This window comes from Salmo salar, chromosome ssa04, assembly GCF_905237065.1.
Source record: "Salmo salar chromosome ssa04, Ssal_v3.1, whole genome shotgun sequence".
Classification (NCBI taxonomy): Eukaryota; Metazoa; Chordata; class Actinopteri; order Salmoniformes; family Salmonidae; genus Salmo; species Salmo salar.
This window is the reverse complement of record NC_059445.1, coordinates 66,686,709-66,699,575: the sequence shown is the minus strand read 5'-3', so window position 1 is coordinate 66,699,575 and position 12,867 is coordinate 66,686,709. Positions and strand designations below refer to the sequence as shown.

At 42.6% G+C, this 12,867-nt stretch overlaps 1 protein-coding gene across 1 annotated transcript in view; it reads left to right on the top strand.

Annotated features, from left to right (window-relative positions):
- LOC106603655 (HMG box transcription factor BBX-like) overlaps window positions 1-12,867 on the top strand; it is a 42,099-nt gene that overhangs the window by 24,154 nt on the left and 5,078 nt on the right. The window contains 13 exon segments of the mRNA XM_014197576.2: window positions 6,343-6,544; window positions 6,676-6,743; window positions 7,056-7,136; window positions 7,444-7,524; window positions 7,918-7,998; window positions 8,111-8,191; window positions 9,244-9,930; window positions 9,932-10,028; window positions 10,178-10,310; window positions 11,143-11,294; window positions 11,511-11,600; window positions 12,088-12,294; window positions 12,512-12,704. Of these exon segments, the coding sequence (XP_014053051.2) occupies window positions 6,343-6,544; window positions 6,676-6,743; window positions 7,056-7,136; window positions 7,444-7,524; window positions 7,918-7,998; window positions 8,111-8,191; window positions 9,244-9,930; window positions 9,932-10,028; window positions 10,178-10,310; window positions 11,143-11,294; window positions 11,511-11,600; window positions 12,088-12,294; window positions 12,512-12,704 (2,153 nt within the window).

Below are 12,867 nucleotides of genomic sequence, written 5' to 3'. Positions count from 1 at the left end.
ATCCATCTTTCTAGTACCTTTTTATTGGCCATGAAACTATCTAAAGCGACAATGTATGCACACTACTGAATGAGTCTACCATAGCTTATTTTGGATAGTCTCTATGCAAATGAAGTCCAGCAAAATATGAAAGTTCTGTTATGTAACACTTCTTCAGCAGTGGCGGTCGGTGACTGAAGATTAGGGAGGACGATTGTTTTGTTTTTTATGAGCATCATCTTATTTCTATTACAGCATATTGGATGACTGGCATTTTATATTCCATTCACCCAGCTCAATGAAACATCGATAGGTTTAGGCTACTACATGATACTCAAATTTCCCCTATACCCATCATGAGGTTGCTACAAACTAGCCTATAAAGGAACATTTATAACAGGTACACAGGTCGAGAGACAAATTGGAGTAATTAAGGTGACAGACAGTGACACATTTAATACCGCCTTTCACACTTTTGGCTGATCTGGGGTGTAATCGTTAGTCCAACCAGTTACGTTTTGGAACTAAAACAAATTCAGGTAGGTCCCTCCACGTTTCATTCCATTTGCGTCCATATTTTGCAACAGAATCGTTCGAATGAATACACCCCTGATCACCTCCACACACAGTTCACTTTCATAGCAGCCACATACAGCATCATCACTTAGCTCATTACATAGATGCGAAAAGGAATTATACACTCTTCTCCTCTTACCTTTTCCCATCACTTGTGGACTTTAGTGCACAACACAACAGCTGTCTGTGACCAGTCGCAAAAACTTCCCCAAGCCAAACCTTCATACCATAACCGCTACACAGCCTACATTTTTGTCACCGTAACGTTATAGTCAACAAAGTTTAACTATCGTGTTAGTAAACATCCAATCCATGTGCACAATCACACAGTACAGTGAGTGTACATTTAGTAGTTACACTGGCGGGCCCGGTGGCAATAAATGTATAAAACAAAAGCTTACCTTGACTTGGAAGAGTTTCTGTGTTGGACAGTCTAAGCCAACTAGCTAACATAAATATAATTTCTCTCTGTGTGAGTCAGGTTGTTGAGTAACATTAGGCTAAATTAGCTGCATTAACTCAGTAAATGAAAGGTAAAATATGAAGAAGAAAAATACAATGATATATAGCTAGCTCTCTCTGCTGCTTCAAAAAGTTTTGAAGGAAGGGATATATTCAAAACTGTTCAACTATTGTCTTTCTCTCTTTGAGTCAACTACCGAACCACCACATTTAATCACGGCAATATGACTGGGAACGTGGACGTGTACAGACTAGCTATGACCTCTGTGAGGCAATCAGAGACAAAACAATAATACAGGGCTAAAAATTGAGTTGCTATTCAACAGCTCAGGCAAGAGACATATGTGGCAGGGACTCCAGATAATCACAGATTATAAAGGGAGAGCCAGCTTTGTCGCGGACACCGACGCCTCGCTCCTGGACAAGCTAAACACCTTCTACGCCCACTTTGAGGAAAACATAGAGCTGCCAGACTGTGCGTTCTCATTCTCCGTGGCCACCCTCGCGTGGCTGCCGACCCAGACGGCATCCCAAGCCGTGTCCTCAGAGCATGTTCAGACCAGCTGGCTGGAGTGTTTACGGACATATAAAATGTCTCCTTATCCCAGTCTGTTGTCCCCACATGCTTCAAGATGTCCACCATTGTTCCTGTACTCAAGAAAGTGAAGGTAACTGAACTACACTGAACAAAAATAGAAATGCAATGATTAACGATTTTTCTGAGTTACAGTTCTTATCAGGAAATCAGTCAATTGTAATAAATTCATTAGGCCCTAATCTATGGATTTCACATGACTGGGAATACAGATATGCATCTGTTGGTCAGATACCTTAATAAATAAAGTAGGGGCGTGGATAAAAAAAACAGTCCAGTATCTGGTGTGCCCACCATTTGCCTCATGCAGCGCGACACATCTCCTTCACATAGAGTTGATCAGGCTGTTGATTGTGGCCTGTGGAATGTTGTCCCACTCCTCTTCAATTGCTGTGCGAAGTTGGCGGAACCTGGATTCAGAGCATCCCAAACATGCACAATGGGTGACATGTCTGGTGAGTATGCAGGCCTTGGAAGAACTGTAACATTTTCAGCTTCCAGGAATTGTTTACAGATCCTTACGACATTGGGCCATGCAATATCATGCTGAAACATGAGGTGATGGCGGCAGATGAATAGCATGACAATGGGCCTCAGGATAACGTCAAATTCTCTAAAACGACGTTAGCCGGATGTGATCCTGGGTTACACGTGGTCTGCGTTTGTGAGGCCGGTTGGACGTACGGCTAAATCCTCGAACACAACGTTGGAGGCAGCTTACGGTAGAGAAATTAACATTCAATTATCTGGCAACAGCTCTGGTGGACATTCCTGCAGTCAGCATGCCAATTGCACGCTTCCGCAACATGAGACATCTGTGGCATTGTGTGACAAAGCTGCACATTTTAGAGTGGCCTTTCATTGTCCTCAGCACAAGGTGCACCTGTGTAATGATCATGCTGTTTAATTGATATGCCACACCTGTCAGATGGATGGATTATCTTGGCAAAGGACAAATGCTCATTAATAGGGATGTAAATAAATTTGTGCACAAAATTTGAGAGAAATAATATTTTTGTGCATATGAACATTTCTGGGATCTTTTATTTCAGCTCATGAAACATGGGACCAACACTACATGTTGCGTTTATATTTTTGTTCAGTATGAATGACTATCGCCCGTAGGACTCACTTCTGTCATCATGAAGTGCTTTGAAAGGCCAATTAAGGATCATAATATCACCTCCATCTTACCTGACACCCTAGACCCACAACAATTTTTATTATTATTTGACCCTGCTAGTCATCTATGAACATTTGAACATCTTGGCCATGTTCTGTTATTATCTCCACCCAGCACAGCCAGAAGAGGACTGGCCACCCCTCATAGCCTGGTTCCTCTCTAGGTTTCTTCCTAGGTTCTGGCCTTTATAGGGAGTTTTTCCTAGCCACCGTGCTTCTACACTTGCATTGCTTGCTGTTTGGGGTTTTAGGCTGGGTTTCTGTACAGCACTTTGTGACATCAGCTGATGTAAGAAGGGCTTTATAAATACATTTCAAATAAATTTGATTGAATTTGCATACCGCCCCAACAGATCCACGGACAACGCAACCGCCATTTCACTGCACACTGCCCTATCCCACCTGGATAAGAGAATGACCTATGTAAGAATGCTGTTCCTCAACTACAGCTCAGCCTTTAACACCATAGTGCACTACAAGCTCATCACTAAGCTCGGGGCCCTGGGTCTGAATGCCGCCCTGTGCAAATCAAATCAAATTATATTTGTCATATGCGCCGAATACAACAGGTGTAGACCTTACGGTGAAATGCATTCTTACGAGCCCTTAACCAGCAATGCCGTTCAAGAAATAGAGTTAAGAAAATATTTACTAAATAAAGTAAAAAAGAAAATAAATAGTAACACAATACAATAACGAGGTTATATTCAGGGGGTATGTGCGAGGCTACAGGTTAGTCAAGGTAATTTGTAAAGACTATGCATAGATTTAAAAAAAATAGTGAGCATTGTAAAAACAAAAGGGGGGGATCAATGTAAATAGTCTGGGTGTAAATTGGGTCCTAGACTTCCTGACGGGCCGACCCCAGGTGGTAAAAGTAGGCAACAACTCCTCTGCCATGCTGATCCTTAACACAGGGGCCCCGCAGGGGTGCCTGCTCAGCCCCCTCTTGTACTCCCTGTTCACCTATGACTGTGTGGCCATGCACTTCTCCAACTCAATCATCAAATTTGCTGACACGACTGATGTGGGTATGATTACCAATGATGAGACAGGGAGGAGGTGAGAGCCCTGGCTGAGTGATACCAGGAAAATAACCTCTCCCTCAACGTCAACAAAACAAAGGAGCTGATCGTGGAATACAGGAGGCAGCAGAGCGAGCCCACCCCCATCCACATCGACAGGGCCAAAGTGGTAAGGGTAAAAAGCTTCCACACTGACAGCGTGGTGAAGAAGGCGCAACAACGTCTCTTCAACCTCAGGAGGCTGAAAAATTCAGCTTGGCCCCTAAGACCTTCATGAACTTTCTGTCTGGCTGTATCACCGCTTTGTACGGCAACTGTACCGCCTGCAGCCGCAGAGCTCTCCAGACGGTGGGGTAGTCAGCCCAACACATCACCGGGGGAACACTGCCTGCCCTCCAGGACATCTACAGCACCCGGTGTCACAGGATGGCCATGAAGATCATCAAGGACCTCAGCCACCCGAGCCACTGCCTGTTCATCCAGGTACCATCTAGAAGGCGGAGGCGGTACAGGTGTATCAAAGCTGGGGCCAAGAGACTGAAAAACAGCTTTTATCTCCTGGCCATCAGACTGTTAAACAGATATCAATAGCCAGCCTCCGCCCAGTACCCTGCCCTGAACCTTAGTCACTGTTACTAGCCGGCTACAACTCGGTAACCTACCCTGCCCAATGTATATACTCATTGAACACTGGTCACTTTAATAATGTTTACATACTGTTTACCCACTTTATGTACAGTATAAACTGTATTCTAGTCATGGCTCATCCTATATAACTACTGCTGTACACACCTTTTCTATTCATATACTGTCCATACTGTCGATACACACCATTATACACTGAGTCTACAAAACATTATAAACACCTGCTCTTTCCATGACATAGACTGACCAGGTTAATCCAGGTGAAAGATATGATCCCTTATTGATGTCACTTGTTAAATCCACTACAATCAGTGTAGATGAAGCAGATGAGACTCGTTAAAGAAAGATTTTTAAGCCTTGAGACAATTTAGACATGGTGAATGGGCAAGACAAAAGATTGAAGTGCCTTTGAACAGGGTATGGTAGTAGGTGTCGGGCACACCGGTTTGTGTCAAGAACTGCAATGCTGCTGGGTTTTTCATGCTCAACAGTTTCCCATGTGTATCAAGAATGGTCCTCCACCCAAAGGACATTCAGCCAACTTGACACAACTGTGGGAAGCGTTTGCGTCAACACGGGCCATCATCCCTGTGGAATGCTTTCGACCCCTTGTAGAGTCCATTCCAGACACATTGAGGCTGTTCTGAGGGCAAAAGGGATGCAACTCAATATTAGGAAGGTGTTCCTAATGTTCGTGTGTGTGTGTGTGTGTGTGTGTGTGTATATGTGTATGTATGTATGTATGTATGTATGTATGTATGTATGTATGTATGTATATATAATATATATATGTATATGTATGTATATATATGTATATATGTGTGTGTGTATATATATATGTGTATATGTATGTGTATATATGTGTATATATATATGTGTATATATATGTGTGTATATATATGTGTATATATATATGTGTGTATATATATGTGTATATATATATGTGTGTATATATATATGTGTATATATATATGTGTGTATATGTATATATGTATGCATGTATATATATGTATATGTGTATATATGTATATATATGTGTATGTATGTATATATATGTATATGTGTATGTATGTGTATATATGTGTGTGTGTATGTATATGTATGTATATGTATGTATATGTGTATATATATGTATATGTATGTATATGTATGTGTGTATATATATATATATATGTATATGTATGTATATGTATGTGTGTATATATATATGTATATGTATGTATATGTATGTGTGTATATATATATATATATATATATGTATGCATGTATGCATGTATGTATATGTATGTATATGTATGTATATGTATGTATATATATATATATATATATATATGTGTGTGTGTGTGTATGTATGTATATATATATATAGTGAAGACATCAAAACTATGAAATAACACATGGAATCATGTAGCAACCAAAAAAGTGTTAAACGATTCTTCAAAGTAGCCACCCTTTGCCTTTTGGCAGCTTTGCACACTCTCTGCATTCTCTCAACCAGCTTCATGAGGAATGTAAGTCTATGGAAGGGGGTGAGAACCATGAGCCTCCTAGGTTTTGTATTGGATTCAATGTACCCAGATGAGGTTGGAAAATGTCTCCCCTCCGGCTAACCTAGAAGGTGCCGTTAAGGCTACTGTACACCTTCATTGCAAAACAGTGTTTTTTAATTGATTATTTGGTGATGTGTATGTATGTATGTGTGATATATTTATTATTATAGTTTAATCTATGTTTCACTATTTTTATCAAATTCACTGTGTAGGAAGGTCCTCCTCTGAGCCTTCACTGTGTTTTTCAGTATATGCTGCATTTTGCTATAGTAGGTATTATTTGCTGTGTGCTTTTGCTGATAACCTTTCCGGCATTGTCGTTTTCCAGTACAAGGATGCCTTCATGAAGGCTAACCCGGGCTACAAGTGGTGCCCTGCCACCAACAAGCCAGTCAAGAGCCCCTGCCACACTGTCAGCAACACCCGCAATAAAGTGTGGTCCTTCCCTTCCAACTCCCCTAAGGGCTGTGCTACTGCCAAGAAACTGCCCAAGACTGACAGCACACCACAGCTTAATTTCGCCATGGCAGGTGCGTCAAGTTTCTATTTCTGGGGAAAAAAGCTAATAAAATACGTGTCATGTCTCGGCATAGCTGCCACTAAATGAATGTCAAATTTGTAAAAATGTATCCTAACTAGCTTTTATTTTGTGCCTTCCCAGATCCCACGAAGATGGGTGGCCTAAGCATGCTACTGTTGGCTGGGGAGCATGCCCTTACTGCCAGAGAGGTATGTCATGTCATCTCCACTAAATCCTGGACTGTAGTGCCATAATTAACCACCGGAGGACTGCAGAGGGTTATCTAAGGGTCTTTGAGACAATTTATGAAAAGGCCCAGTCTAGTGTTTTTTTTCAACTCGTCGAACTGAGTTTATCCTTGTGGTTGTAGCACAGTTATAATCTAGAAATCATAGTTCTAGTGGAAATATATCTGAAGCACTTAAGTAATTCTCACATTTGTTGGAAAAGCACTGAGATCCAAATTTGAAGATCACATTATTGAAATGTTTATGCTGAATGTGTGAATTGAACCTCCACAGATTTCCTCCAGCTCCTCACAATCTGGAGCCACAGATGTCACTAAGTACCCTGATAAATCCTCCCTATTCCAACTTGCTGAGGTAAAACCACCTGAAATGGGAAGGTTTTCTCTGTAAACTCTTGTAACTATTACATAGGGCTGTCATGGCAAATACGCTCTGACACAACAGTTTATAGATTTGCCAATATGCGAACATGTGTATCGAAAATAGCCTACATTAGATGTATTGTCTATTTTCATATAAATGGTTTGGTTTGCTCTTACAGTACCCAACAAACCCAACACATCACATAAAATTATACCATTCCTTAAAATGGTGGCACAAGGAAGTGAGGCTCATTCCTGTTTAAATGGGTCAGCCAACCCTCAATTGTGTCCCTTTCCAGATCTCTTCCAGCACGCGTCAGCCCAGTTTAAACGACACAGCTGGCAAAGGGAAGCCCTTGAGTCAGGGGGACCAGGCTGAAGTGGGTATTCTCAGGAAAAGGCTTGTCTACACATGACTTAGCTCAATGTTATTGGCTTGTAACATTTATATAGGCGATCTGCCAACTGCTAAGCATACTTGCATATGTATGGACTTTAATAATTCTACATGCTATTGTAATGCACTCTTAAGTAGTTTGTTTTTAAACTGAGTGGGATATCTTCCTGCTTACTGAAATCCACAACAACAAAATTAAAATACTGCCACTATTGGCTCTTCCCAGTGCGGGTATGCCTTAAGGGAGGGCACAAATGAAACCATTTACTCTCTATTAACCATACTATACTGTTTAGTACAAATATACACAAGTCATAAATATGAACATGCATAAGCCCAGGATCTTATCCATTTTCTCATTCACCTTTTTCCTCAGACGTGGTCTGGAACCTCACAGCAGGGAAAGCCTGACGTACCCACTGCCAATGTCAAGTCCCCTCTTTTTAAACTGGCAGAGGTACAGTCATTACACTGTCTCAAGTCTGCCACTCCGCACTACTACATACCCTATAATGCTGTTGTATTGTCTTATGATGTATTGTCTAATTCTCCTCTGTTGTGTATCAAAGCAGATCTCCTCTGATTCGAGCCAGTCAACTGCACCAGAGGGAAAGCAGTGTGGCCAGTCCGCTCTCTTCCAGCTTGCTGAGGTACTGCAGGCCCTCCCTCATTAAGGGTCCATTTAAGTCCATTTTGATATTATTGAACTCTTGAAATACCCTACAGTGGAAATGATTCATAGTTAGCTCCAGCACTTTCACATCGATGTGACTACTGAAATGTTAGTTTCATATCAAATTTTATTAGTCACATGCGCTGAATACAACAGGTGTAGACCTTATAGTGAAATGCTTACTTACGAGCCCCTAACCAACAATGCAGTTTAAAAAAATACAGATAATAAGTAACAAGTAATTAAAAAGCAGCAGTAAAATAGCAATACTATATACAGGGGGGTACTGATACAGTCAATGTGTGGGGGCACCGGTTATTTGAGGTAGTATGTACATGTAGGTAGAGTTATTAAAGTGACTATGCATAGATGACAACAGAGTAGAAGTGGTGTAAAGGGGGGGGCAATGCAAATAGTCTGGGTAGCCATTTGACTAGATGTTCAGGAGTCTTATGGCTTGGGGGTAGAAGATTTTTAGAAGCCTCTTGTTATTTTCCCTCTGGTTGCACATTTAACATGCTGATAGAAATTTGGTAAAACGGATTTAAGTTTCCCTGCATTAATGTCCCCGGCTACTAGGAGCGCCGCCTCTGGGTGAGCGTTTTCTTATTTGCTTATGGCAGAATACAGCTCATTCAAATCTCTCTTAGTGCCAGCCTCTGACTGTGGTGGTATGTAAACAGCTACAAAGAATACAGATGAAAACTCTCTCGGTAGGTAGTGTGGTCTACAGCTTATCATGAGATACTCTACCTCAGGCGAGCAATAGCTCGAGACTTCCTTAGATATTATGCACCAGCTGTTGTATACAAAAATACATAGACTGCCACTCCTTGTCTTACCAGACGCCGCTGTTCTATCCTGCCGGTACATCATATAACCAGCCAGCTGTATGCTGTCGTCGTTCAGCTACGACTCCGTGAAGCATAAGATATTCGTTTTTAATGTCCCGTTGGTAGTTTAATCTTCCGCGTAACTCGTCAATTTTATTGTCCTAAGATTGCATGTGAACTGTTTTGTTTTGTGTAGATGTGCTTGGCCTCCGAGGCAGGGAAGATGGAGACAGAGGATGATACCTGCGCCCCACACATCAAAACTGAGACAGTGGTCGAGGAGGCTGGGGACACCCCTGATCTTCCTCTCTCCTTTCCCCCGTCTTCCTCCTCCATGCCGACCGATGCTAGTCTCCTGCTGCTCAGCGGCCAAGCAGGCCTAATCAAAAAGAAGAAAGACGCCAGCACCAGAGAGCCGGCCAAAGTGGTGGACAAAGACAAGAGCCCTGGTCCCGGCTCGCCCAAAAAGACCCTCAACAAGCGACAGTCATCCGAGTCGGAGTTGGAGAGCCTCTTCTACACTATCGAAGCCGTGGCTAAAGGGGCCTGGGGCGACGCCGAGGAGGATATGCCCAAGAAGAAGGCTCGCACTGCCGCCGTTACCATTCTGGTAGAGTCCAGCTCACCCAAAAAGAGGGCCAAGCCCAAAGCCAAGAGGCCCCTGAAGGCTAAGGAAGATGAGAGAAAGGTGAAGGACAAAGAGGACGACGGACGCACAGAGCTTCCATTGACAGTGGAGACGGTGGTGAATCCAGCAAGCCCCAAGACAGAGGCTAAGGAGGCCAATATTAGCAGCAGCACGGAGCCCACCTCCCCTTCCAGCCCCCCCGCACATCAAGCACAAAGTCGGGGAGAGGGAACTGGAGGCCAACGCAGATGGGTGTGGCTCCAGAAAGTCTGAGAGAAGCTGCAAGGGGGCGCTGTACAAGACCCTGGTGTCGGAAGGGATGCTGACCTCACTGAGGGCCAACGTGGACAGAGGTACGCATTAGTAACCCCCCCCCCACCCTGTCTACACAATTACTATCTTAATATGCTGCTGTTTTACGCCCATTCTGAGCAAGATCCAGGGTTTTAACTTAATTTTACTGGTGGCTACACTAATGTGTGTGTGCGTGTGTGTTAATTAGGCAAAAGAGGTTCTTTTCGAAGTGCATCTGATGAAGGAGGCTGGACTGACGAGACCTGGGCTTTCTCACAGATGGGACCCAGTAATTTCAAGAAGCTAAAGAAGTCCAAATCCAAAGACGAGACCGCGCCAGGGTGAGTTGTCTGTCCAAGACCAATTTACCCCAAAAGTCCTCAGTTTTATCACTGAAAGATCACTAGTGGGAGCAGAATATAGTGAACAGACAATCCCATTTCTTAAGGGGCACATTCGTCATGTAAGGATTCACGTTTGTTGTTATTGAAGTGAGTGACGGAAGATTGGCTATGTGTGTTCGTGGCTTGTTGCTCATTGAATTTACGCTGCAAGTCTGTTCTATTAGTGAATTGTTGGATGATGACAAATACTGAAATAATAATGTGTCTATTTCATCACTAGCTCCACTTTCTTTGTGGTGTAATGGGGTCCTCTGTGTCCAAGTTAACATCTTCCTGTGAGGAACCCCTGAAGAGAGAGCAAATAGCTGCCGGGTTAAGTTATGGGCACCCCATAAGTGTTTGATATTTTTCATTTTGGCACCTCTATAAGCATTAAGAATATTAAGATTGGTTCAGCCCATTGATAGTTTTAGGGGTTCCCAAAAGTCAATGTTTAATTCAAACCCTTCTTTGATAATGAGCCACTTCTTAGGCTGATGAACCAAGCTTCGGTTTTTGTTTCCTCTTCAGTTTAAGAAAAAAAAGTTGCCACCACTCAGTAATTGAGAAACATAGCAACAGTGGAGCTTACTTATCTGATCAAAGCACTCTTGAAACACGGAAGAGGGAACTTGGGAAAAAAGCTATTATTGTGTTGGCATTTCTATAGAAATATAAAAATCAACAGGGACAAACAAATGGCACTGTGTTTCCGCATGATGAAGGCCTGGAAAATGGTTGTGGGCATGTTCCACCTGTGTCTAATCAACAACATGTATCCCCTTTGCAGTTTGGGGAAACTAGAGGAGGAGTTTGAGAAGAAGTTCAACAGCCTGCCGCAGTACAGCCCTCTGACATTCGACAAAAAGAGCACCGTCGTCACCAAGAAGAAAACTGACATTAGCACCGCACCGGAGGAACAACCTCTGAAACCTGCCAAGGGTGAGCAGAAAATGTCACCGGAATGTTCACCAAAAGTTTCAATATGTTTTAACAGAAGCCGTCACTCCCCATTCCCATCCATACCCCATACCGCTCATGTTGCTCCTCACTTTCAGAAACTTGACCACTCTCTCATGACAAAAAAAAATACCTTGTTACCATTTAACATTGCATGCCATTCTCTGGTCTCTTTTTGTTTCTTTTTTGTTATATCAGGTCCATCTCCATCTCAGAAAAATACTTTATTCCACAAGATTGTTAGCAAGTACAAGGACAAAAAGGAGAAGCCCAATACTTTGGATAAAGGTGAATTAGAGCATCATGTAATGTAATATGTGTGTGCACTATTTAATCCAGTTGTGAATGTTCTTGGCATGATATTTACATATAGTTGGAGACAATGGATACATTACTCAATGTAAAAATGGACCATGTAAGTACCATACGCTTATATTTCATTATGACCCCTGCTACAATATGCTTACCTGATACCAAAAGCCATTATTTGAAAAAGATCACTTGACACAGTAAATCTAGACATTTTGATTTTAGATACATTTAAAACATTCTCTCTTTAGTTGTTAGCGTAAAGGAAAAAGTCATATCCTATGCATGCCATCTAGCAGAACAGGGTTTCGGACAAAACCATTTTTTCAGTCAATTCATGATTTACTTTGATGTTTGGTGCCCAGATCTCAAGTTAGAATTTGAGTGAAAGAATTCTAAAATCCTTATTGAAAAGGAATGGCTCATAAAAAAAAAATTGTGCCCCATGTTTCCCCTCTTTTCTCAGACATAGCGATGCGTAGTGACTCCCCCATGTTAGACTCGGCCACCAAGGCAAAGCCGAGCCCAGCCCCCTGTGCCACCGCCACGCTGAACCCAGAAGCCATGGGAACTAGCCCTAGCGTGCCAGTGGGCAGCCAGAAAAGGAAGGCCAGGAAGAGCAAGATCACCCACCTGGTGCGCTCGGCCGACGGCAGGGTGTCCCCAGCCGAAGGTGAGTGGTCTTTCCTAATAGTTTATTCTGCACATTATCAAATACATTGGATTTAAGTAAATATGTGAGCTGGAAAATGCCAAATGTTTTTTTTAACCATTACAAATTACAGAAACGAGGTAGCAACGAGGGTTGTTCTGTCCATACCATTTTGAGAGGCCATTTTGAATGACCGGCAATAGCTTCATGGCATCTTCTTTGGTCCATTTTAACACAGAGGACAAAGCCAGGGACCTGACCCCGGAGCAGGATGACAAGCCATTATCCCAAGATACTTTATGCAATGAAACAGGGTGTTACAGCGCATCCAAGCAAGAGGAGGCGGACAGGAGCAGTGCACCCGAAGACCTGCCTGCCTTCTTTAGCCTGGCTGCCCTTGCAGAGGTGGCAGCCATGGAGAACATTCACAGGTAGGCAGACAGAAATATATGACATGGGATGCACCTTTGCTTCAAGGTAGCTTATGCTTTTAAACTTTTTGAAACCCCCTGTGTTTAAAATTTTCTCTGTACACTTTGAATGTGAATGTGCCATGTTTTATTAGGGCTCCCAAGTAGCACAGCATCTCAGTGC